This window comes from Conger conger, chromosome 1 (genome assembly GCF_963514075.1).
Source record: "Conger conger chromosome 1, fConCon1.1, whole genome shotgun sequence".
Classification (NCBI taxonomy): domain Eukaryota; kingdom Metazoa; phylum Chordata; class Actinopteri; order Anguilliformes; family Congridae; genus Conger; species Conger conger.
Window position 1 is genome coordinate 28,831,687 of NC_083760.1, and position 26,872 is coordinate 28,858,558.

Consider the following 26,872-nt stretch of genomic DNA (forward strand, 5'->3'; position numbering starts at 1 on the left):
ATAAGGGCAAGCTAGTTTGTCTCATTTTCAACTTTTCATTCAAAAAGCCTAAAGTTATTTCCACTTTCCCTTTAATTCTTGCAGTGCTACCAATAGCTGTGTAAACATTATGGTCAATAAACAGAAATGTCAGAAACCGACGATTGCCTCAGAAAAACGGCAGCAATCTAATTTTGTTGTGGTTCAAGTCTGTGGGAAAAAGACTGAATTTAGCATTGGCCCTCTTCACTCTGTCACTGTATTCTGGCCGATCCATCTTCATGAAATAGCCTACAGTGTGTGGCTATGGCACTGCAGCAAAGAGGAAGAGATTGTAGCCTATTAACCGTCATGGAAGCTTCAGTTTTCCATGGGTGGAAAATTATGAGACGACAACTCATGTTTTTGCTCGGTATGTCAACGTTTTCAGCAGACCAAACCAGTTCATTCTTCAAAGGCAGCACCAATAATGGAAAGCAAGCCCTCAACGCATTCTACAAAAGCAGGCAGCATAGGTAATATTTATTTAATATCTATTTAATCACTAAACGCATGGTGGACAGACCCTAAAGTGGTCCTCTTGACATTTTATTTGTGCATTTGACAAGGACCATATGTACTTTAACAAAATTATGCATTACAACAGAGTTGCGGTACTTAATGTCCATCTACAGTCCCTTGGCGGGTCATAACACAATACACAACGAATAATCTGTACAAAATGGAGTTCAAATAGTCTCCAAACTCAAAGTATGGATTTCTATATGACATATACGAGTAAATGGATAGATTTAACTATAAAAGAGGGAGCGAGGGATGAGAGAAGGGGACTAAGGGAAATCAGAAAGGAGAGGCAGCAAAAGGCAGAGGGCAGAGAATGATTAGAAAACAGGAGCATACAAGAGAGGAGGGGAGTGGAAGCAGTGATAAGAGGCAGAAAGAGTTGAGTAAAGGCAGATTATGAAAGACTTTAGCAGGCTTTATGAAACTTTAGCTTTTTAAAGTTTGAAATTATGATTTCTTATATGGTCCCTCCTGTATCTTTGAGTTTACAGTTTTGATTAAACAGGATGCTGTATTCACATCAAGTATTTGAAATTACGTTCACAAGCTCACAGTTAAGTGTTCTCAAAGAACAAATTAATTAATTGTTCATAGCATAATAATGTTTGAAGGCTGGTTCAAATGTTTGATGGCAGCGATCCGCTTACCAAACTAATAGTCTATGAAGTTCAAGTTATTTAATACACAGATACACTTGCAAGATGCTGTGAAGGGGCCTCATAGCTCAAAGGATGAGGACTTGCCTAGCTCTGGTTGCGAGAGGGCCGGTAGAAGTGCCACCGTGCCAGAGAATTCAACGTGAGAAAAATTAAGAGGGATAATCGATACGAGCTGGGAATCTAGAAACCCATTCCATAAGAACGTTTATTTTTATTTTTAGTCATAGTCATAGCAATTTTGTGATAAAATATAAATGTCATGGTAATGACAAAATGGCTGTGTATTCCAAAATTATTTACGCATGTGAGGTCTTGCTCATGACTGAGGAAGCATGCAGGTGCATAACAAATCTAGCCTGCTGGAAAAGTTTACAAGATGTGAACAGACAAAACCAGTCTAGACACCGCAAGAGACTTCTTGCAGCTTCTCCTTAAGGGAGCTTACACACCTGTAGTTTGTTTGTTGCATTTTCTCTTTGGGTTCGATTTGGTTTCTAGCAACCGCAATTTATAAACAAAAGCCACGGCATTGTGCAGGTTGTTTTTAGGGCAGACATTTGGCGAGGTAAACTTGCAATTGAAGAGATTTCTGATTCCTTGCCAAGGACAGTATTTTTGTAATTTTGTATTACATTTCATTCATAAAGTTTTTGTGTCCGTACGAAAACACTTGATGGAACTGTATCACATAAGCAACTGTTGAGATTGAGCGCTAAACAGTGCATGCATCACACTACAGACTGCTATCACAGAGTGTATAATTACATTTTAGTAATTTGGCAGACACTTTTAATCCAGAGACTTACAAGCATATACTCTCGGAGAATGCATGTTCTGATGATGTCTTCCATGACATTTTCCCAGTGGACTTGTTCCACCGAAGAGGAGTTGAGTGAAATCAGTCACTATCTGATAAGCTTGATTTCATAATATTCATAAACCACTCAATTTCCAGTTTTCTGCTTAATACGTGGACTTGTCCAGGCCTGCACAAGACCAGCGGTTTCATTTGACCTTGCATTGTGTACATTTTTTAAATGCCTACTCTTTGTGCAAATAATTTTGTTTTGCGACATTGAGTAATAGTCCACATAATTAAACATAATAATGCTAGCACGTAACATTTGCCGTCAAAACATAATGCGTACTGTATTTTGGGTCATTTCCTGTAGTGGGGTCAGGTTGTGTTCTTCGCAGTAATGGGAAAGGACTGAGAGCATGTAGACCACGGTGTAGTTATTTGGTGGGCACCTGATTGAGTTGACCTTCCTGCCCAAACAAGCCACACCAAGTCGGTTTACAGATTAGGGCCCTGTTTCATGAAGCAGGATTGCAGCCTTAACTTCAACTGCACAGAGTAAAAACCAGAATGCTCCCAAATCTGGAACATGGACTGAAGTGAAACCTGCTGTTCCAGGTTTTACTCGCCGCAGTTATCCAGCTCAGTATAGTAACTCTTTAAACCTGCTTTGTGAAATACTCCCCCGGGTTCAGGAACTCCCCATGAATTAGGTGTGAAAGCCACAGAGAGAAAGCATCTTCAGTCCATTTTCATGAGCCATTGTCAGCTCTGACGAGGATTTTATAAACAAATAATTGACAAATAATTTATGAATACAACTGATTGTACCCCAGCATTCTTTTGGACTCTTTTGGCTGCTGAAAATATATCTCTAGATGGAATGAAATGTGCAGAAGCTCCTTTTTGCCCAATTTTGTGGTTACGGTTATGATTGAATAAATATTCCTGGCTCATTCTCTAATAAATATTTATAATTTCTAATCTAGCATTTTCCAACGAACTAGATTTAGTTCCAGTAAATCAATAAAATAGTATTACAGTGTATTAAATCATGTCTTTAGGTTATAGGTTATATAATCGCATTCAAATATTTTTTCATGTCTTTACATAGTTGGCAACAATGCGTGTTCTCCCATGTTGACTTAATACACTTTAGCCTACCCAGTGAAACTGGTATCAGTAAATGATTTGGCATCCCAGTTAGCATGGTGACCATGCTAGTCCCAGTTCGCATGGTGCCCATGCTAGTCCCAGTTCGCATGGTGCCCATGCTAGTCCCAGTTCGCATGGTGCCCATGCTAGTCCCAGTTCGCATGGTGCCCATGCTAGTCCCAGTTAGCATGGTGCCCATGCTAGTCCCAGTTAGCATGGTGCCCATGCTAGTCCCAGTTCACATGGTGCCCATGCTAGTCCCAGTTCGCATGGTGCCCATGCTAGTCCCAGTTCGCATGGTGCCCATGCTAGTCCCAGTTCGCATGGTGCCCATGCTAGTCCCAGTTCGCATGGTGCCCATGCTAGTCCCAGTTCGCATGGTGCCCATGCTAGTCCCAGTTCGCATGGTGGCCATGCTAGTCCCAGTTCGCATGGTGCCCGAGCTAGTCCCAGTTAACATGGTGGCCATGCTAGTCCCAGTTCGCATGGTGGCCATGCTAGTCCCAGTTCGCATGGTGGCCATGCTAGTCCCAGTTCGCATGGTGGCCATGCTAGTCCCAGTTCGCATGGTGGCCATGCTAGTCCCAGTTCGCATGGTGGCCATGCTAGTCCCAGTTCGCATGGTGGCCATGCTAGTCCCAGTTCGCATGGTGGCCATGCTAGTCCCAGTTCGCATGGTGGCCATGCTAGTCCCAGTTCGCATGGTGGCCATGCTAGTCCCAGTTCGCATGGTGCCCATGCTAGTCCCAGTTCGCATGGTGCCCATGCTAGTCCCAGTTCGCATGGTGCCCATGCTAGTCCCAGTTCGCATGGTGCCCGAGCTAGTCCCAGTTCGCATGGTGGCCATGCTAGTCCCAGTTCGCATGGTGCCCATGCTAGTCCCAGTTCGCATGGTGCCCATGCTAGTCCCAGTTCGCATGGTGGCCATGCTAGTCCCAGTTCGCATGGTGGCCATGCTAGTCCCAGTTCGCATGGTGCCCATGCTAGTCCCAGTTCGCATGGTGCCCATGCTAGTCCCAGTTCGCATGGTGCCCATGCTAGTCCCAGTTCGCATGGTGCCCATGCTAGTCCCAGTTCGCATGGTGCCCATGCTAGTCCCAGTTCGCATGGTGGCCATGCTAGTCCCAGTTCGCATGGTGCCCGAGCTAGTCCCAGTTAACATGGTGTCCATTCGAACATTCTTGAATATTCCTTAAATAAAATGTTTTCTGTCTGAAAAAAAATGTGATGTATGCTGTGCCATCTGAAAAAGGATTCAACCTGATGCGTGTGCCAGCTGTGCTTCTGCATGCAACATCTCATTACTCTCATTTTAATTTATTCTTAGCCATTTAACTGCTTGTTATTTGTGCATTTTCAAAAATGCATCATTAAATCTTTGTCCCTTTTTAAAATGTATGTTTTCAAGTGAGAAGTATCATGAAGTGTCCTTAAGTGTAGATGTTTAGCATACTTGAGTATGTGTCCAGCAGGAAATCGGTTATCAGGATTTTTCCAGCAGCACAAAAGTCTGTAGTCAAAACTGTAAAGTGAAAGTGTGATAGCTCACTGTGTTTTGAAAACACTTAATTTAAACAATTGTTTTTCATTGTTGACCTGATTGACCTGAGGAAAATGGAATATCTATTCGGAATGCATGCAAACATTAATGACCTTCATCAAAAATCTAGGATTATACATTATTATACAACAAAGATGTGTAGCAGGGTAAACTGAGGAAATTCAAGTTGAAAACTAATAGGCACCGTGCTATTGCAAGAGACTGTGAATGTAGTTTGGTAACAAATGGAATTGGAACTACAGATGGAAATTAGCTAGGAGCTAAAATCTGGTGCAAAGCATCTCCTCTCATTAATTGAGATTAATATTTTTTTGTACATTTTCCCTGACAAATAAATGAATAACTAAACTTAAGAAATTATCAGGAAATAAATGTATATGAAGGTGGCCTTGCCAGCTCAGAATTGAAGTCAGTCAATGTATATTATCTTCCTTTGACCAGGCTTTAAGTTTCTTTCTTTTTTTAAACATTAAAATGTGATTATACAATTATATGTTTTGACAATTGGTTTGTGTTTGTGATTTTTATTTAATAGTCCCAGAACCATCAGAGAGTACTGTTAAGATTATGCAGGTGCATCTCAACTTTTCCATGATATTCTAATTTGTTATTTTATTCAAAAAGTGAAACTTTCATATATTCTAGATTCATTACACAGTGATATTGCAAGCCTTTTTTTGTTTTAATCTTATGGCTTACAGCTCATGAAAATCCAGTATCTCAAAATATTACAATATTACATAAGACCAATGAAAAAAGGATTTATAATACAGAAATGTCGACCTTCTGAAAAGTGTTCATTTATGCCCTCAATACTTGGTCGGGGCTCCTTTTGCACAAATTACTGCATCAATGCGCCATGGCATGGAGGCAATCAGCCTGTGGCACTGCTGAGGTGTTATGGAAGCCCAGGTCAGCCTGTGGCACTGCTGAGGTGTTATGGAGGCCCAGGTCAGCCTGTGGCACTGCTGAGGTGTTATGGAAGCCCAGGTCAGCCTGTGGCACTGCTGAGGTGTTATGGAGGCCCAGGTCAGCCTGTGGCACTGCTGCGGTGTTATGGAAGCCCAGGTCAGCCTGTGGCACTGCTGGGGTGTTATGGAAGCCCAGGTTGCTTTGATAGCAGCCTTCAGCTCATCTGTATTGTTGGGTCTGTATTGTTGTCTCATCTTCCTCTTGACAATACCCCATAGATTCTACCCCGTAGGTCAGGCGAGTTGGCTGGCCAATCAAGCACAGTAATACCATGGTCAGCAAACCAGTTTCTAGTAATTTTGGCACTGTGGGCAGGTGCCAAGTCCTACTGGAAAAGTAAATTGGCATCTCCATAAAGCTTGTCAGCAGACGGAAGCATGAAGTGCCCTAAAATCTCCTGGTAGATGGCTGCGTTGACTGTCGACTTGATAAAACACAGTGGACCAACACCAGCAGATGACATGGCACCCCAAATCATCACTGACTGTGGAAACTTCTCACTGGACTTCAAGCAACTTGGATTTTGTGCAGTGGCTCTTGATGCACTGACTCCAGCCTCAGTCCACTCCTCATGAAGCTCCCCCAAGTTCTTGAATCAGCTTTGCTTGACAATCCTCTCAAGGCTGCGGTCATCCCTGCTGCTTGTGCACCTTTTCCTACCACACTTTTCCCTTCCAGTCAACTTTCCATGAATATGCTTTGATACTATTGTTGTGCTCGGGGTATTCTAGCTGCCAACTGTGGTATGCTAGTTTGGAAGTTGATGTATTCTTCAAGGGTTCCGATTGTATCTGTATGGTTACACTAGGACTCGGAACTGTACTGTCCTCTCAGGTCCTCTTCGCACTTGTACTTGTGTTTGATCTGCACTTCGTTGTACGTCGCTCTGGATAAGAGCGTCTGCTAAATGCCTAATGTAATGTAATGTAATGATACAACACGAACAGCTAGCCCTTTCAGCAAGACCTTCTGTGGCTTACCCTCCTTGTGGAGGGTGTAAATGAGTGTCTTCTGGACAACTGTAAAGTCAGCAGTCTTCTCCATGATTGCCCGACCAAGTATTTAATGGATAAATGAACATACTCTTCAGAAGGTCAACATTTCTGTATTATTTGATTGGTCTTATGAAATATTCAAATATTTTGAGATACTGGAATTTTCATGAGCTGTAAGCCGTAATCATGAAGATTAAAACAAAAAAAGGCCTGAAATATTACACTTATGTGTAATGAATCTAGTATATGAAAGTTTCAATTTTTGAATGCAATTACCAAAAAAAATGATTTTTTTCCACAATATTCAATTTTTTTGAGATGCACCTGTATTTCCTCATGTTCCTTGACAAAAAAATAGGCAAAACGGGAGGGACATAAACCTTGTTTGCTTTTTCATAGGGTACCTGCTGTACCAAAAGTTTGGCTTCGGTCTTGAAAACATAATCTGCTTCTTAACAGGAATCTGCATTTATCAGCATTTCTGCCTGTCTCTTAGGAGGCACCTCACTTAAATTACAGGTCACATGAGGATTTTTCCAGAGTATTCTGTGGATTCTGCATTGGATTTTACAATAGGGAACTTTTTGCATCCAGTCCAGTTATACAGCTGGCTATTTTAGTGAAGCAATTCAGGTGCAGTCCGTTACTCAGTGAGACAACAGCAGCACTCGATATTGCCCTGGGGAATTGAACCCACAGATATGGTTATTTTCTGTCAATCTTTGAGGAAGTGTTTTCAATATAGTGAGCAATTCTCAGTATTGTTCCAGTACCCTATGAATCTTCCATTCTGCTTGCACTTCAGGAAATCTATATGGCAGAAATATTCACAGAAAGTGAAGGACAGGATGATACTGATGGTTTCAACTTCAGTAAAGTTTTGCTGGTTGAAAGTACTGCAGCCCTGATTTGCTCAATGTCTAATGCTACAGTGCAGTCTGTAAGATTTTGGACAGTGATCCAATTTCTGTTCTTTTGGCTCTGTACTTCAGCACATTGCATTTGGAAAAAGTGCAAACCTTTCATTTGAAGGCATTTATATCCATATTGGGTGATCCAGGTCGGAATTGCATCCCTTTCTACACAGTCCCTCCATTTTAGAAGACCAAAAGTAATTGGACAGTTGGCTGCTCAGCTGTTTGATTAGTCAAATGCATTCAATTGGTTCCTTAGTGCAGGTATTGGAAAGATTTTTAGTATCAAGAGATATGTATCGCAAAAAGAAGACAGACAAACAAAGAACTTTAACGTCTCCAAATATAATTGCATGATCACTATAAACATTCACAGACCTTGCTCTTGTTGAGGTCCACTGTATCAGGCGAGCTGCAGCGGATATCTAGAAAATCATTCATTATTTGGGATGAATGATTAATCCTATTAAATCAAAGTTTGTAGCAGTATGAAATATTATTTGTGCATAAGAGGGCCATCTGTATGGGTTAGTCTATATGAATAACCGCTTGGATTTTGCTGCAGTTCCCTTAAAAAGTAGCTTTTTTAAGCACATTCTCAAGAGAAGAATGGTGAGCCAGACCAATATTTCACATTGGACAGAGCCACGTTCTGGTCTGAATAATTTAGGTTTTCTCACCGTTCCTTTGACTACACCTGTGCATTTCTGCAGCTGGAGTCAGAACAAGGGCAGATGATTGTTGGTTGGGTCTTATCAGACTTATCAATTCCACTGTTTACTACAAACATTTCAGCTGTTTCATCTCTGTTTGCCTAAAAGACGAAAGCACCGTATGGGTCTGGGGAAAACGCCTGTGTTCTGGTACCGTTTCAATATGAGACTGGAAGTTTGTTCTGTAATAATAGTAATCCGGAAAGAAATGCTAGTACAGTACAAACCCGTTTATCCGAACCTCACTTATCCAAACTGACCGGTTATCTCAACGGGGTAGTCTAGAAATGGCAGGTGCAAAGTGCAAAAGAATATGCCTCGCAATGGAAACCAAACTTTCAATTTTTGTAAACTTGACTAGGAATACAAATGTAAAGTAAATGTATATTGAACATTTTATGGCTCCCCATTAATGCACCTGATCAACGCATGCAGGCTACAGTTATGGATGTGGATAAATAGTGTTGGATATTCTGAGTCTGTTTCTTTGTGAAGTCGTGTCATTATGAATGCCTTTTTTATTGCCCTATATATGCGGCTGTCCGAACTCTTTATTAAAGATGTACTTTAACCAATGTTGAGAGAATGTACTGCACTGTACAGTATTGATTTTGTTTTAGGATCACCCTGAGTAAATGACATGGGATATGCGATTCTTTGTGGCAAAGTTTAAATAAATTATTTTAATTTAGGAACTACTTATGTTTATTCATTCGCTTAGATCTAACATTTCAATTTCCTGCACGATAAATGAGGTTCTACTGCAATCAAAAAATATTATGTTAAATAAAATATTATGTCAAATAAAAATAAGGAGTGCGACCAAGGCCTAATAATAACAGAGTGCCTTCTGTGGAGCTAGTATAAATCATTGCTTGCTTGTTTCAATCTGATTTTTCAAACTTTGTCTGTTGGGTTTTACAGTGCAGTCTGTGTGTTTTGCACAGTGACACAATTTTTGCTGGGACCAGCCTAGAATCTACTTTCTCCCAAACTGACTGATTAACCTTGCATGCATGTGCGAGGAGGCTTACGCAGTACGTATGACGTTGGTTTTGGAACGGAGCGTGGACTTCTTCCAGATTGGAAGATTCGGAATGCTGTAACCAGATGGTACAGCAAACTGCTATGCCGAGTTCAAGTCCATGCTAGCTAGCTAGAAGAAGGCAAGAAATTCATACCACTATGGAGGTTGTAGTACAAAATATCAGCGCCTCAGTTAAAATGAATCCTTTAATTTGAACAATGCAAGTACTATACAGTGCTTCTCTTTAGGAATATGCTGCGGTTATTCCAGTAGCCCCCATTTAGCTCAGTTAACCGATAATTAGGAAATATTTGCTAGCTATTGAGTTTGCTCTTGCTGATTTAGGTTTTATGAGAAATCATTTTATATATCATTAGCTAATAGTTATATATAGTTGTTGCATCTGCTTGTCGAAAAAACAAAAATTCTGCTGTTCTTGCTACTATGCAGGTTCTGATTTGATCAAGCAAGTGCTGAATAGGACTGCTTTTAAGACTGTTTGTCCAATTCCTTTTGGTCCCCTAAATGTGATGACTACGTATTTAAAGGGCTGTAATTCCTGCATGGATTGCTGGATATGGATGTAAATATAATTAAATGAAAGCATTTCATTCCATTTTAAACTCCTATTCAGAGTTTTGTTTCAAATCGAATGAGTACAGAGCCAAAGCAATTGTCACGGTCCAAATACGTACAGACTGTGCTGTATGTGTCCAAACCTAAGTGCTGAAATGTGTGTTGATTCAGAGTAACAGGATCACTTCCACACATTTCCCATGGTCTCCCATCTGTAACACTCTACGGGTGGAAGGAGACAGTGTGAAGCCAGTTGGATCGTAAACGCATTCTCTGGAGTGGGTCAAGTTCAGTACCGGAATTGGTGCATTTGCTGCGGGTTGGTGGATTTGTATCTAGTGCATCTAGATATATGTGAGGACTCATTGCATGGCTTCCCTCATTGAAATTAGTAGATGGTGCCTGCTGCACTGTTTGCAAATAAAACCCCAAAAAACTGACGTTACAGGAGTCCACAGCTCTACCTCGTGTCTGTAAGTTCAAAGGAGATTCCTGCACTGATTATTTGTAGATGGCTATAGATATGACCAACGGCAGTAAGCAGTTTTGCCAAATCTTGTAGAATAAAAAAACACAGGGAGAGAGACTTATGGAGCTGCTACTTTTTTGGTCATATGCACACATGTGCAAGAACACAAGGTGGCGAGAAATAGTCTGATCATGACTTTTGGCTAGTTTATGGTGTAATTTATGTAATTACTGGTGTTCCCATGGGAAGGTGATGGAGAGTGTTTGAGTGCTATAGGCTTCGTACATAATGTGTGGGAGCACAAATTAGTGTCTTCCTTGTTAATTGTACAAATGCTGTTGAATTTTGTTACATTACATGTCATTTGGCTGACACTTTTATATAACGGTTAGCTTCATTTAATGAATGTCTAAGTCGGTCTCCTGCGATTGTTTTCCACCATGATGTGTGCAACACGTGAAGGATATTGTAATCAAATCAAATGAAGTTGCTGGACCTTAGTTTTGAAATGTCGTTGATGTCCCACCCTTCTGCTTTTCTCTGAAACTTAAACAGCAGAAGTCAAGTCAAGTTGGTATCAAAAGTTGGTGGTCCTGGAAGAACATGAGCTCCTGCTGTACAGAGATATTGCTTCATGGTTGCACAATAACCCGCCGGCGACAGTATCGAGAGTCAGCAATGCGTGTCCTCGCGGGTCTCGGGTCTCGGGTCTCAAGATAAGCTCAGTGAAATGGGCCGTGTAGCGAAAGGTGTTGTGTGGTGGCTCACGGACGTCTTCGCGGCGCTGGAAACCCTACCTGACCCTCAGCAGGAATGATGGCGGTTTAATCTCCCGGGAAATACAAAAGACTTGGGTTTACTCAGGCAGGTCTTGTTTACAAAACTAATCTAAAAGTGCTCTGTGCGTGCAACCAGATACTTTTCTCATAGAACTTTGCTTCTTATCCTGTAGTAGTAGACTTATAGTGGGCCCTTTAAGAACAGTGCATATGCACCAAACACCTGTGTACATAGCTGCAACTCTAGAGCTGTGAAATATGGTTTGTGGCTTGTGTATATCAGTTGATGGACATTATTTTTGAAAGCTGTGTATGAACTATGATGGCAGCGAGGACATCCCTTTTATACTCTAAAATTTTACACCTGAAAAGAATTATACAATTGTGCAAGTTTTTACCTGCATTTTTCTGTGTTTTATGAAGGTGTCATGGGCAGAGATGCACACATTTCTTACCACATTAGAATTCCCATTTTTGTTGTTTTATGGAATTATCCTGGCTCACATCACCACTTGCTAACTTTCCACTAGTTAGTTACATATTTTGCACCTTCCCATCTAAAAATGTTGAATGCAACTGGTGCTTTTTTTTTGCACTGAATGGGGTCTTTTATTGTAGCCTTTTGTATTTAATACTTCAAATGATGTGATGTTATTGGACATATTGATGTTATTGGCTGTAGGATAATGGTGCTTTCGCACTACTTTCAAACAGTGCAGTCTATAAGTATTTGGACAGTGGTACAATTTCTGTTCTTTTGGCTCTACTCCAGCACATTTGATTTGAAATGAAACGATCAATGTGAGGTAAAAGTGCGGACTCTCCTTTAATCTGACTATCTACAAGGGTGATCCAGCCTGGAATTGCAGCCTTTAGTTATACATAGTCGTCCCCCCCCCCCCCCCATTTTACAGGACCCCAAGTCATTAGACAGTTAGCTTCTCCGCTGTTTCTGAGTAGTCAACTGTATTCAATCGATTCCTTAGTGTAAAGGTGTAAGAAAGCTTTAAGTATCTAGTCTTGATTCTGGGCTTTTGATTACTGTTGGAGTCTGTTATTGCCGTTTGACAACATGTGAAAGTCAAGAGACTTTCCATACTGCACCATTCCGAGACATAGGCCAAAGAATAGGCTTACCGAAACAAAACTGTTTGGAACATCATTAAAAAGAAAGACTACTGGTGCTTTACCTTGCTGGGGGTTGAAGTACCGTTCAGTGAGTTTGGAGGCATTTGATTTAACATGAGCTGCTAAAATGCTGCTGTACGCTTCAGAATTCATTCTACTGCTCTTGTCAGCAACTATCAATGAAGCCAAGTGAGCCAGCACCTGTGGCAGCCATACATGCCCAAACTAGAACACAAGACCTTTTTCCAGACCTCTGCAGGCTCTTTGCATCTTACAGTGTAGCTTTGGGAGTTCTGTTTGAAGTCTTCTGCAGACTGTCACAGGCACATCCACAGCTACCCCCTGAAAAGTCTTGGAGTTTCGTTTGGAGTACTGTCGGTCTTTCTTGGCCTACCATGTCATTTGGGTTGTGATCACCACACCAGTCCTTTCTTCTTAGAGATGTTTCAAACAATTGATTTTGGTATGCATATGGTTTGTCATACGTCTTGTTTTTTTTGTTCATTTTTCTTGCTCTGCCTCATAATGGCTTCCTTCACTGTTATTGGCACATCTTTGGTCCCCTTGACAAATGGCACTAACAGACTCCAATGGCAATCTGATTGAATACACTTAACTAATCAGAAACGGATGAGAAGCATACTGTCCAATTACTTTTGGTCCCCTAAAATGGAGAGACTGTATAAAAAGGGATGATTCATTTCAAATCCAATTACAGAGTACAGAGCCAAAAGAACAGAAATTACTCCACTGTCCAAATCCTAAAGGACAACACTGTACGTTTTAGTCAATCTGTGCAGAATAATTTATCCCCGATAATTGATCCCATGGTGAATTAACTTTTGCCTCCTGGGGCTAGATTCCATTAGATTCCCTTCATCTTTTTTTAATCAGGGTTTCACCCCAGCAAAACGGGCATAGCCCCGCCCGTATGGATGAAGGACACCCCGCCCCTACTGTCTGGTTACAAAACCCCTGCTTTCCCCAAGAGATTTTCAGTCTTTCTCTTTCGTTTCAGTTCTACAAGCATGTTGTGCAGAGCGTGGAGAAGTTCATTCAGAAAGTGAGTATGTGTTCGGAACGCCACTTTCACTCTGGGGTCGGCTCAATGTCAGGTCAGCTGTGCTTTGCAGTGATCCCTTGAGACAGAAGTTCAACAGCCTTTGTCTTATGATTGCCTGTTGTTCTTTTTTTGTTTTGCTATTTTATTATTTTCATTACTGTATCTCTTTAAAGTGCTTTGAATAAGTGCATCCCATTGTAGTTTAATGAATCTCACTCGCCACATTGACTCGCCTAACTTTAGCACTTGTGGGTGAATAGAGTGTGTGATTTAATATGAGTTTATATTATGCAAAGACATAAAAATGGTAAATTGAGAAGAGTAGCGGCATTAAAATCACACCCCCCCTCCTGCAGTGCAAACCAGAGTACAAGGTCCCGGGGCTGTACGTCGTCGACTCAATCGTGCGACAGTCGCGGCACCAGTTCGGCCAGGAGAAGGACGTGTTCGCCCCGCGCTTCAGCAAGAACATCATCGGCACCTTCCAGAACCTTTACCGCTGCCCTTCCGACGACAAGGTTGGTCCATCCAGGGCACTGGTCTGTGGGCGTCAACTTTTCTCGGTGTGCTTACGCAAGGAGAGGGCTTACAGACTGCTGTATTTTGCAGCTTGCTGATTGACTTTCGAGGCCTTTGGACAAAGCGGTGCAGCTGTAAACACAATTGCACGATAGGACAAGGAAAAGGCTTGCCTGCTCTTGCTAATGGACTTGGCTTGAATGACAATTGGGACTAATTGAGGAAGGGCAACTGCAACTCTTAGCTTTCAGCTTGACACTTATTTTCCTGTCAATTGGTGACCTCAGATGTTCTGCGGTATTTCTTTCAGTAAATATTGTGTTTCTGGAATTTATTTTTGAAAAACATAAATGCATTTTGTTTTTATTGTGGATATATTACGCTTTTTTAATTCATTCTCAAAGAACAAAATGATTGTTGTTCATGAGGGTATTTATGAGATATTAAAGTATTTATGTCTCTAAGCCATGTTTATTTTTTTTGCTTTTCGTATTTTGTTGATGGCTGTTGCCTGTATAACATTTAGTGGAATGGACCAACTGATTTCCAAGTGAAGACTAATAACTTAATCAGCTTGGGGTTGTGCGCACATGTTTAAGGTGGACCTCTCCATCAGTGGTGTAACATCTTGGCAGGTCTTCTGACTGAAAAGTCAACATAATAAACCTTAATGTCTGTATAAGAAGAGAAATCAGAAAAAGGTGTGTGGGAAATATGATATTTATCATTATATCCTGAAATAAGTCCCCCTGTGTTGTGTGCGCTCTGCAGAGCAAAATCGTGAGGGTCCTCAATCTGTGGCAGAAGAATAACGTCTTCAAGAGCGACATCATCCAGCCCCTCCTTGACATGGCAGCAGGTCTACCGCCCCCCAGCCTGACCCCCGTCACCACCAGCAGCACGGCGCCCATGAACAGCACCACCCCCGGTGAGTCTGCCGGTCCTGAGCCCCACTGCTGTGCTTTACATGTACCCAAAGACTGCGCTCACCAGTCACAGGATCTGCTGCCTGTTAATAGTTGTCCACGAGAATGCTAGAGCTGCCGCTCTAAAATTGTGTTATACTGACCCCCAGTGGTGGATTCTCCCATTTTTATTTTAGATCAGGGAAGAGCAGTTGTAATTTTTCAGGCTCAGTGTGGATGCAGGTTTTTATCGTCACGAATTACACTGGTCAGATTAGCTCATTCACGTCAACGGAATACACTTGAGGTGGTTTAGAAGTAGATTAGACCAAAATTATGTTTCATCTCGGGTCACTGGAACAGTCTTAAGGTGTCGTTCATGAACTTGTCAACAAAGTAGATAAAATATCAATCCCTAAATAATTGGGCTAATTAGATCATTAAGAGCAGAATTTGGCATGAGATCCAGAAAGATACGCCGCTCCTTGCGTCTCCCCTGGTGCTTTATCATGTCTCTGGAGCTGCACTGCTTCCTCTTATTTGTGCAGGTCTTTAGTTGCCTTAACAGATTCCCTCTTCCTCTCTCTCTGCTCACTTTCACTCTTATTCTCAACTCAGGAACCCCAACGACCCCCGCCACCCCAGCCAACATGGTGCAAAGCCTGCCAGACTGGGCCTCCCAGATCTCCAACACGGACACCGTGGCAGCCGTGGCCCAGATCCTGCAGAGCCCTCAGGGCCAGCAGGTTAGTCCACTGCCAACCTCACTCCTGCTCTCCTATTGTCAAGCAATGCCCTGAACATTGTAATTGTGAATCGTTCATACCAACAGCACCAGTTTGATTTAACCCTTTAAAGTGTAAGATGTGCAATTAGAATGTGTTAACTGAACATTCTAATGCTGATGAAATGATGGCTACTGGCAATTGAAAACAATTTGAGTTCATAAGGTTAATGCACACTGGGACACTTGCAGAGGTGTATAATGGTCTCTATGTGTTGACAGCTGCAGCAGCTGGTGCAGAGCCTGCAGCTCCAGCAGCAGAAGCCCCAGCCCTCGCTGTTGCAGGCGCTGGATGCTGGCCTCGTAGTCCAGCTGCAGGCCCTCACTGCCCAGCTCACTGCCGCCGCCACCGCCAACACACTCAACCCCCTGGAGCAGAGGGTGTCCTCCTTCAACAAGGTACAGTACCACGCCCTTTCACACTCTTACAGCACTCTTGCTGTATGCACGGTACCAGCCAGCACACATTACTGTTATTGTGTACACGGTACTCACGGAACATTACTGTTTACAAGGTACCCAGTACATTACTGTGAGTCTGTCTGCCATGGTGTTGAGGATAGCGGTAGCAAAAAAAAATCTATAGCATGTCAAAATTTCAAATGTCTATCTTTAGTGTCCATCTTTATCCATTTACTCTAAAATGTTTAGGTTTTTTTTGTTGTCATTTTTGATTCGGTGTGATTATAAGATAGCATGACAGAATGTGAAGTTTTATTTTCCTGAGTTTTAATCGATTTGTGAATGTGCTTGTGCCTAAGTAATGTGCTGTGCCTAGTGCTAAATTGATGTACTTGTAAACTCAGCTCCTCCTTTCCCAGAAGCTGTTGGGACAGTTTGATTTTGGGGGTGATTCTGAACGCACCGAGAGTTCCAAAAAGGACGCGCCGCCATCCCAACTGTAAGCACCATTTGCATGGTTTATTTTTTGGTTTTGATTGAGTTTGTAATGAAAGCCATTTTTGTCCATTTGCCATTTCCAATTGCGCTAGTAAGCCATATTTCTGCCTCTACTAGACTGAAGTAAAAGAATAGTCATTAGTAATTGCAATATATTGGTATAATATTATAAAAGTCATGTTTTTTTAAAATAATGATGCTTGGGCCCTATTTAGACCGACATTGCAGGTTTGAGCAGAGGCTACAAGACCGAAGAACTGCTTACACATGCCATATTAGCATTTTAGTTTCATTAACAATGCTGAGCTATCTCAAGGGCCAGTCATGTGCGCCGTTAGCGTAGCTTCCATGCGGTATTTCTAACAATGCTGCACCACCTTGTGGCCCAGCCACATGTGGGGCAGCCTGTAGCCTAGTGGATAAGGTGCATCACTGGGACCTGGATGGCTGGTGGTTTCAGCCCCGTTGTAGCCACGATAAGTTCCATGCAGCTGTTGGGTGCTTGATCAAGGCCCTTAACCCCACATTGCTCCATGGGAGTTTGACCCATGCTGAGTCAAATCAACTTTTATGTTGCTTAGGATAAAAGCAGCAGCTAAATAACTGATGTAAAGGAATGGTGTCTTTAGCAGTGTCCTGTCTCTCCCTCTCTAGGCCCATGGTCTCCGACTCCCTCAACAGTTCCATTTTCCACCAGCTGGCAGAGCAGCTGCAGCAGCAGAACCTGGAGCAGTTCCAGAAGCAGTTCCTGGAACACCAGCAGCAGCAGCAACAACAACAACAACAGCAGCAGCAGCAGCAGCAGCAACAACAGCAACAGCAGCAGCAACAGAAGGTGCCACAACTACACTTTAAATAATAACCTGATTATCTGCTCAGCTTTCTTTAACACTGCCAGTGCTCATATCTGACCAACATCCTGCACAGGTCATTCTAGTTTCCATCACAAATACAAAGCATCCATATACAAAGCATCGGACTCTTAACATTGAAACTTCAGTCTGCTATTATATCTGCTGTTTTGGACTGTGGATGATGTGTTGCCTTTTCAGGCAATGTCTGCGGAGGGTCAGGAGGCAATGTTTGGTTCTGACAGCTCAGCCACGCCGTCTCAGAGCCGCGCCCAGCAGCACCAGGAGGTCGAGGACAAGATGGATGACTCCATCGACAACCAACAGCAGGCAAGTTGCCCAACCTGCGTGACCTGCCTGCTGATGCATGTAGCACAGGACCTCAGGCCTCGTGGTGGCAGTGTGGAGTCAGTTAAAATTGTCTTTTTTATTTTTTGATGTCATGTTTTTATTTCTACCCGCTGTGAAAACGCAGGACATGGATTTGGATGAAGGCCAGGACACGGTGGACGAGGACATGTTTGAGGTCGAGGAGAAGAAGACCGGAAGCACCAGGTCCAGAACGCGGTCCAGATCCCGCTCCAGGTGAGAAGGCAGCATGGTCTGAAGTAATTCACTGAAAGTGTGTTTAGACTGAAAACCTTTCTGCTGTTGGCCACACACACTTTTGTAGTGCTTATCCTGCCAGTCATTTGTTATAGCTTGCTTTACTCTGAAAATTAAAGTAGATGATGATGGAACCTTTACACATGAAAATGGGCAATTGACTCCTTATCTTCATTATATCTCCTTAATAAAAAAAAAATGCTTAGTGACCGCGAATGTAGAAATTAATAAAAGGACATGCTGGTGCAAATCTGTGGACCAACATTTTGGCATAAATGGCAATCTTTTGTTATCCAACATCCTGCAGAGATTATAACTTATGCTTTAACAGAGGTATCATGGTAATTTTTACTGTTGTCCAATAACTATTATGTCTTTGCTCGTAGGTCTCCCAGGAAACGGCGGTCACGGTCACGGTCAGGTTCACGGAAGCGCAAGCACCGGAAGCGCTCGCGCTCGCGATCGCGGGAGCGGAAAAGGAAGTCGTCGCGTTCGTACTCCAGTGAGCGGCGGGCTCTCGAGCGCGAGAAAGAGCGGCAGAAGAAAGGGCTGCCCCCCATCCGTTCCAAAACTCTGAGTGGTGAGAGAGTGGTCTGACCGCCGCCAAAGAGCAAAACATCATATCTGACCCTTACACATCTAGGCCTGTCACAATTACTACATAATTGCCTGATCGTGATTATTTGAGCTGACCGTGATTATTTGGCATACGCTAGATTCCATTATGCATGGACCAATGAGTCTCTATTTATAGCGGAGAGACTACGAGACTACTATCTTACGGGTGCAGCAGTGCATTTGGGAGCTCTGGGGAAAGTTATGCTGGAGATAATTTAGCATAACGTAACATCTGTAATCATATCACATCTGTCTGTTACATCGGTACAATATTGAGCACGTGCTCCGAAGTTTAAAGATTTGGGAATACACCAGTGTATTCTAATTGGTAGATGTACACCTAAATTACTTTTCCTGTTCCATCAATCAATTTTCCGGAACAAATTTTCCTTAAATTGGAAGACTGTAGAGCCCTGCTATGGGTTTTAAAAATGTGTTTGACCTGTGAGGGTCAGGCCGCAATATTGAAGTGTTTTCAAAAGTTCAAATTCGTGACTCTTGCTTTCCCCCTTGTTTTCAGTTTGCAGCACAACTCTGTGGGTGGGACAGGTCGACAAGAAAGCCACACAGCAAGACCTCACCAACCTGTTTGAAGAATTTGGACAGATCGAATCCATCAATGTCAGTACACAGCAAGTCAATGCTGAGCATATAACCTTTTCCTAGATAACCGTTTTATGATCAGGCTTCTCTGCACACTCAACTGAGCTTTTCGCCATTATGATGTTAATTTTTTAATGTATTTTTCATTTTTTAAAGCTAGCATTTTTATATTTTACATTATTTAAGACCTTTTGAGTTTTAGTGCCTGACCTTGAGGCCAGTGTGAGAGCTCCTCATTGCCCAGTTTAAAGTTCTCAATCCGGAGCCCCATATTGGTGTCACTTTGCCTGGTGCAGTTGGTTGAGCCGAATGTCTGTCGAATTTCAGATGATCCCCCCGAGGGGCTGTGCATACATCAGCATGGTGCACAGACAAGACGCCTACCGCGCCCGGCGGAAACTCAGCAGCGGCTCCTACAAGATCGGCTCCAAAGTCATCAAGGTAATGCCAAACATCCCCTAGGCCTTAGCGTGAGATCAGCCTGCATCTTATGTGGTTTCATCAAGGTGCTGACTTCAAGGCAACTGAGCTCAACTTCTAAACTTATATTGGATGCGCAGTACAGTTGTCTAGTTTTATTGTAAACAGAATTGGGGGGGGGGGTTAGGAGATGGAGGTTGGCAGCACTGAGAGTAAACTCTGGTTCCATACACTGCCTCTAGATTGCCTGGGCCCTGAACATTGGGGTGAAGCAGGAGTACAAGCAGTGTTGGGATGTGGACTTGGGTGTGACTTACATCCCCTGGGAGAAGGTCAAGCTAGATGACCTGGATGGTTTTGTTGACGGGGGCATGATTGACCAGGAGACGGTCAACAGCGGTGAGTTTGTCTCATCCAAAGACACTTCTGATGCTTTTCCTTTTAGAATACTATCCTCACAATACCCGCAGGCTTAAGTGTTAAAGCTTGGGGGTTAGAACATGTAATGTTATGTCCCAATAATACCATACTCGACATGCAAATTATTTAACTCCATATGTGACTGTTGGGACCCAAAGTTCCTCACAAAGCTTGGCAAGCAATTTAAATTATTTTTGCTGTGTAAAGTGACTTCCTAGCCGAAGTGTGAAATTATTTCAGCTGAACTATGTTCTCTGGTGCGTTTCAGAGTGGGAAGCCGCGCGTAACGCAGAGCCACCCAAAGAGGCGCCCAGCCAGCCGGCCGCTGCTGAGCCCAGCAGCCTGAGCAGCACCCAGACTGAGGCCTTCACCCAACCCGTCACCATGATGCCTGTGCAGGTAAGGCTGCGACGACACGCCCTTCCCCAGCACTTTACCCTCAACACTTTATCCCCAACCTTGGCCCAGCAGCTCTCGCATCGAAAGAGAACCCAAAAAAGGCGTTCCCCCAAGCACCGACTATCGGCTAAGTGAGCGACTGCAGACCTCTTTTACACAGAGCCATCATTAATTTCTCGACTGTGGGAGAGGGGGGAAAAAAAAGAAAGAAAAAAAAGTCTAGGTACGCTATTGGCTCAACAAAATACTGTTAATTTGCGTGATCTTTTCACGTCCTTTTTTCCCCCCTTCAAGCCATTAACAATGATGTCATTAGAACATGTCTCCCTGCTGCCAACACCCCAAGCTGGTTACTTTTCTTACCTTGCTGGGAAATCAGAAATTTGGGTAACCCCCAGTCGAGAACACATGGTAATTTAGCATTATAATGAGGTGAAAAGCGGTTACTGTAAATACCTGCCATACCCAAATTTCCCTTCTCCCTCCGTCTCTCTTCCACTCCTGAGTTGCTAAGGCGGTAGATGTGGCGCTGTGGGACTGAGGATCGTCCTGTGATTAACTTTTATTAACGTTTGGACGACCTTTCCAGTTTCCCCTCCCAGGGGTCACCCTTGATTAGTAGACAGAGAGCGGGCAGACAAGCACACCTCTTCAGTTTGCTTGTTGGTGGGCTCTTGCAGCTAAGCAATGTCTGGGGTGGTGTTTAGACTGCATTCCCGAATAGGTTCCATGTGGTTATTTCCGATATTTATTGAATGTACATAGGCAATATATCAAAGGCAAATTGGACTGGCTTGTTTTTAGTTTTTCAAACTACCCCATTAATTATAACATGATGATTTGGAGCAGGTGTCCCCAGCCCATGGATTTGTGTTGTTACTCATTCTTTTAAACAAGTAAAGCTGCTGATTGCACCTTTGAGTCACCTTGCCTAGTTTTTTGGATCTAAATTGGTTGCTTATTTTAATGTAAAAATAAAAACTGGCTCGGGGCCCAGGGCTGAACGTACCTGAATTAGACTGCTTTAGGCAGTCCATTGTGAAGCAAGGGGCACAGCGGAACTGCAAACACCCTCCACTTCTAACCGGTGTGAACTCCTGTCGTAGATCCCAGTGGCACAAGGCGTCCCGGCCGTGGGGCTCATCCCACCGTCTCACCCAACGTTCACCATGGCGATGCCTCCACCTGGTTTCGGGCCTCCGCCGCCTTTCCTGCGAGCTGGTTTCAATGCCTCCCAGCCCCCTCCCGGTGAGTGTACCTGCAGGCCAAGGGAAAATAATCAGTTGGGTTTCCCATGCTCGCTGAAAATCCGGACAACTTAAAATTCAGGCGTAGATACTTGAAATGCTTCCATGTTTTCACTTATACTATGACGCTTCAAGTTGTTTAGCAGAAATACAACATCAAACGTAGCAGAAGGGGCATCAAGCAACTAATCTTTTTTTCTCTAAATTTTCTTCATTAATCTTGCTTTGTGTGGTGATATTTTGCGACAAAACAATCTGATGTCGCTAGCCGAGCTAAAACATAAAAAAGATTTCACCAAACTATGTTACATCCCTTTGGCAGATGAGTCTTTGTAGCGAGGTTGAACGTGTGGAGGACCAAGTTCTCCATTATGAATCGAAATAAGTTTTTTAATGAACATTATGATTCATAAGTTGATGTATCATAAAACAAAACATTTTGAGGCACAAGGGCTGTAAGCCTGTTTGTTCATCATTGTGCACTATGCTTCTATTAGACTGAAGGTCAAATTTAATGTTTTATTTAGTTTTAACATCCAAACTTACCTAAAGCTTCATAATTGGAAGGAAATATTTTTTAATTTAAACATTGGCAACATTCTTGCAGAGTTCTAATAGCTGTCGATAGTGCTGCACAAAGGCATTGAATAGTTTAATTTGTGAATGCGATGGTGCTTGAAATAGACACATATATTATATATTAGAAAATGCTGGACCTTAAACAAAGATTTAAATTCTCAAATTTAAGTTTGAAAAAAATAATTAAAACAATATTCACTTTTTTGTTGTTGTTTTTTTTGTTTTTTCTTACGAGAGGCACCCCTTGAGATCTGAGGTGCCTAGTATCAGCAGTGCTGACAGCCAACAACACAGCCAACAACACCAACACCAATTTCCCCCAAATTAGATGATGCCCCAAATTAGATGATTATTCCTGTATACATCCCCAAATAGCTTTCTGATGACCTGAATGATATTGGTATATGCCACATGTCTTAATCGGAATATGTCATTCAGAATAAGATCATATCCATATTTCATTAGAAAATGCTGAATAATATCTCAATGACTGCATGTATATAAACGTACATTAGTGATGTTGGGAAGCACATAATCATGTCCTGTTTAGCAGAAATTGTGAAAATGTTTTAGTCAATGTGACTGTTCATAATTTAATAAAAAATTGCCTGTTTTTTTCTGTGTAGGTTTCATGCCACCTTCTGTAGTTCCTCAGACATCCGTGGGATCTGCTGTCCCCTCAGTACCAACATGTAAGTGTCGAGGTGTGCCGAAATGCTCTACTCTAAGCAGGACTATCCAAAGCCTTTATGCCTGAAAGCAGAGCTTCCCAAACCTTTTCATGTCACAGCCTGTGAAAATGCCAGTGGCTAAGGACCCCCTCTACCAGAAAAGGGTTCACCTTTCATGCTTGATGGCCTTTAGTACCGCATAGATATTTTAGCATAAATAATTTAGCATAAATAATTACCAAGGATAAGCAGACCAGAGGACATCTGATGATATCTAAAATATGCAATGTTTTCTTTTATGGAAATGGAAGCATTTCTTAGACAGAGAAAAAATGTTGAGAAATGCTTGAAAATGGCAGGTGCTCAAAGAAATTGCTCCAGTGGAACGTGAAGTGCTCTTGAAGAAAAGAGAAAATAATGAAAGAGAGAAAAGGGCCAGAATTGGCCCAACTTCAGTCATACGCGTAGAAGCCATTTTCTTCCTTTCCCTTTTTCCCCCCCAATTTCTTGAGGACCCACAAGTTATTTGTGGATCCATAGTCGGTGGGGGGGGTGGTTGGGGGGGGGTGGCTTGACCCGTTTGGGAACGTTAATGTGTGTCATTCTCCTCTTTGTGCTTGCAGCCCTGATGCAATCCTCCATGTCCGGGACGCAGGAGACCCCTAAAAGCTCGCCCTTCGGAGCAATGATCCCTCCCGTCAGCACCATTCCGGGGAGCTTCATCCCCCAGGCAGTCTTCAATCCCGTCGGGGCCCAGCCCCAGCTGCCTGCAGAGAATAAGGCGGCCCAGTCCGCGGACGGCTTGGACACCCCTGGGGAGATAACGTTGCAAGGTACAGCCATAGGGGCTAGGGGCTGTTCTACTTTAGGCTGTATGTATGTAGATGTAAATGTAGGCAATATTCTGGCATGGGTATGTGGTGGCTTTGCTGTGGTAACGCACTAGCAGTGTGTTGATGTACCCATGTGGTCTGGCTGTCTCTGCGCAGGGATGCAGAACGCCGTGCGGAGCGGGATGGGCTTGCTGGGGATGCACCCATCCGCGTCTCTGACCCACCCGCTGCACCACCCCAACCTCGGCGGCCAGAGGATGCCAGGCCTGCTTCCCCTGGAGGCCCGTCCCAGCCTGCTGCAGGGTGCCGGCAGCCGCTTCCCCCTCCTCATGGCCAACAGACTGGTGCACCCTGCCAACAGCCTGACCCCCAGCCCCGCCCTGAACCCAGCCCAGCCAGCTCCCCCCCGGGCCCCCGGCCCTGCCTCCTTCCCTGAACCTGACCAGTTCGGCAGAGCTCAGGGGGTGTTCGGGCAGCCCCCTGTCCAGCCCCCCGATGGCCCCGCCCAGCCCAAGGACCGGTCCCCTGCGGGAGGCAATGGCATCCAGCAGGAGAAGGACCAGGATTACCGCTTCCCGCCACCCGAAAAGCAGGGGCTGCTGCCGACCCCGCCACCAGAGAACAGACAGATCAGGGAAGGGCCCCAGGGGGACGGCGGGGAGGGTCAGGGCAGGAAGGAACCACTCAGCGGCTTCAAACACGAGAGCCGCTGGGGCCCACCTAGGGGGGATTTTGACGAGCGGGACCTGAGGGGTGTGCCTACTGGGGGCCCCAAAGGCTTTCAGGACGAGCGGCAGGGTCCCAGAGCGAACTTCCCAAATCGTTTTGAGAATCGAGGAGGAGGGGGAGGGGGAGGGGGTGGATCTGGAGGTGGAGGTGGGGGAGGGGGCGGAGGAGGAGGAGGGGGTGGTCCTGCCTGGAGCCGCGGTGGTCGGGCAGGAGAGGCGGACATGCACCAGGACTTTGATGACCGGCGGCGGACCTGGGACCGTCAGAGGGACCGCGACGACCGGGACTTCGACTTTCGGCGGGAGATGAATGGCAGCCGCCACGGCCGGGAGAGGGAGAGGGACAGGGAGCGTGACCGTGACCGCGGGCGCGAGAGAAATCGCGAACGTGAGCGGGAACGTGATTGGGACCGTGACAGAGACCGCGAAAGGGATCAGGGACGTGACCGCAACCGCCAGGCCTGGGCGCCTCCTGTCCCAGCTCCGGCTCCGGCTCCGGCTCCGGCTCCGGCTCCAGCTCCAGCTCCAGCTCCTGCCCCTGCCCCTGTCCAAGCTCCAGCCCAAGCTCCAGCCCCGGTACCAGTACCGGTACCGGTTCCAGTCCCTGCCCCCACCCCAGTCCCTGCACAAGCCCCAGCTCCAGCTCCAGCCCCAGCCCCAGTCCCAGTCCCAGTCCCAACCCAAACCCCAACCCCAGCTCCAGCTCCAGCTCCAGTTCCCACTCCTACCCTCAAACCGCAAGCACCCTCTGTTCCTGAAAAGTCTGCCAACGACCAGGAGCAGGAGAATCCGCAGTGTGTGAACGGGGCAGGGTCGAATAGCACCCCATCGGCCCCTGAACCACCCGAGGTGACGTCTGGCCCCGAGGAGCCTCGGAACAATCTGGAAAAGCATGCCTCCCCTAAGGATGTAAGCAATGAACAAAGTGTACCGAAGGAGGATGCAGAAACGCAGCCTGTGGTAGAGAAAACAGAAACTGAGGGGACATTATCATCACTCAGTAGGTAAAGATCATTTTGTAAAGTTGTCATCTCTGTACTCATTCATAAAGGCCCAATGGACCTGTTGAGTAAATTCACTTACTGTCCCGACACAGATAATTTAACCAGCTTTGTGTGCATCCCTCACATAACTGTATACCACGTTTTAACTTCCTTAGAATCAGCTGGCTAGAAGATTAAATGGTAGGTAATGTTTTTATTTTTTTGTTTTTAATTGCAACGGAAGCGAAACCTCGCCCCCAGTTTTAACAAGGCTATTTTAATGAAGTGCTCGCTAAGATGTTTTTATTGTGAATGTGAGAGGGGGGGGAGCTTTGACCTTCCTATGGAAGAGTTGTATGGAATCCTGGCTGATGAATTTGATGACAGATTATGGAATACTTGAAAACAGCGGGTTCTGGCCTATGTTGTCTGTCCTCTTTTTAAAATGCTGCAGCAGTTTTAATTGAATGCTTTTCGTGGAGTTCTTCGCTGTTTCTGTCTTTTTAACACACACACTTGCCAGTACAGTGAGAAACTTCGGTTGTCCTCTGAAAAGGGTATACATTTAAAAGATTAAAACATCTGTGTTATCCCAAAAATAAATGTCTGTGATTTTTTCCATACTGCAGTGAATCCTATAGCAACATTAAAAAAAGAGAAGAAAAAATGTATTTAAAAAAAGAAAAAAAATTAAATGAATGTTGGGTGCATTGTTTTTAGTTGCTAATAAACATCCTGTTTGATAAAAATGATCTAGGATTTTATTTTGTCAACTCTTATATATCCCTCTAATCAGAAATAGAAGGATATTTTTACATCTCTAAATTCAGCCTTGAAGCATGTAGGGATGTAAGAAAGGTTCGCCAAGTGTTGAGCCAGGGCCTAGTAATAAAGAGGGGCACTTCAAAAATTTAATCAAGGTACGTTTCTATTTATCCAGAGTAGTATCTGCCCATCCAGTTTTGCTGAAATGTTGCGTTTTCTAAATATTTGCTGTAGTTCACCCTGGTAACCTGAAGTAGGTCCTTCATCCTGTGGCTTCTAAAGTGGCAAAACTGTTAAAGATTTGACAGCAACGTCTCTTTCCAAATATACACCCCCGGTTGAGCATGATGAACATCCACAGATTTCTTTTTTTTTTCTGCAAGGTTCCATAAACTAATTAATTAACGACTAGCAAGAAAGGTTTAATTTCCGTCTAAAGCTGTGGTTAGTAATGGCACTTCCCTTTAGTGTCCCCATGGTCGGCCAAACTCTCCCGAAAGACAATGTAAGCAATGCAACCACTTTGCCTTATGGCTGTCATCTAGGATTTCAGTTCTGATTTGCATTTGATGAAGCCAATCACTATTAATGATACAGGCCCAGCCCAAGTTTCCCAGCAGAAAACGCTTATATTAAAAATATATATATATATAACAATGTCCTCTCTGTCAATTGTTGCATTACATTT

General features: G+C 43.9%; 1 protein-coding gene across 4 annotated transcripts in view; it reads left to right on the plus strand.

Moving 5' to 3' along the window:
* scaf8 (SR-related CTD-associated factor 8) overlaps positions 1–26,168 on the plus strand; it is a 39,745-nt gene extending 13,577 nt beyond the window's left edge. For 2 of the 4 annotated variants that reach the window (XM_061247680.1, XM_061247705.1), the window contains exons 3-20: positions 13,309–13,353; positions 13,710–13,871; positions 14,644–14,800; positions 15,396–15,523; positions 15,784–15,960; positions 16,368–16,462; positions 17,116–17,296; positions 17,514–17,642; positions 17,788–17,897; positions 18,305–18,498; positions 19,057–19,157; positions 19,467–19,580; positions 19,802–19,958; positions 20,248–20,378; positions 21,485–21,626; positions 22,831–22,896; positions 23,499–23,708; positions 23,865–26,168. In XM_061247680.1, coding sequence (XP_061103664.1) covers positions 13,309–13,353; positions 13,710–13,871; positions 14,644–14,800; positions 15,396–15,523; positions 15,784–15,960; positions 16,368–16,462; positions 17,116–17,296; positions 17,514–17,642; positions 17,788–17,897; positions 18,305–18,498; positions 19,057–19,157; positions 19,467–19,580; positions 19,802–19,958; positions 20,248–20,378; positions 21,485–21,626; positions 22,831–22,896; positions 23,499–23,708; positions 23,865–25,444 — 3,879 coding nt within the window. In that variant the 3' untranslated portion in view covers positions 25,445–26,168. The remainder of the gene's footprint in view (positions 1–13,308; positions 13,354–13,709; positions 13,872–14,643; positions 14,801–15,395; positions 15,524–15,783; positions 15,961–16,367; positions 16,463–17,115; positions 17,297–17,513; positions 17,643–17,787; positions 17,898–18,304; positions 18,499–19,056; positions 19,158–19,466; positions 19,581–19,801; positions 19,959–20,247; positions 20,379–21,484; positions 21,627–22,830; positions 22,897–23,498; positions 23,709–23,864) is intronic. The other 2 variants (XM_061247687.1, XM_061247695.1) reach the window with 2 other exon arrangements.
* Positions 26,169–26,872: the final 704 nt, after the last annotated feature.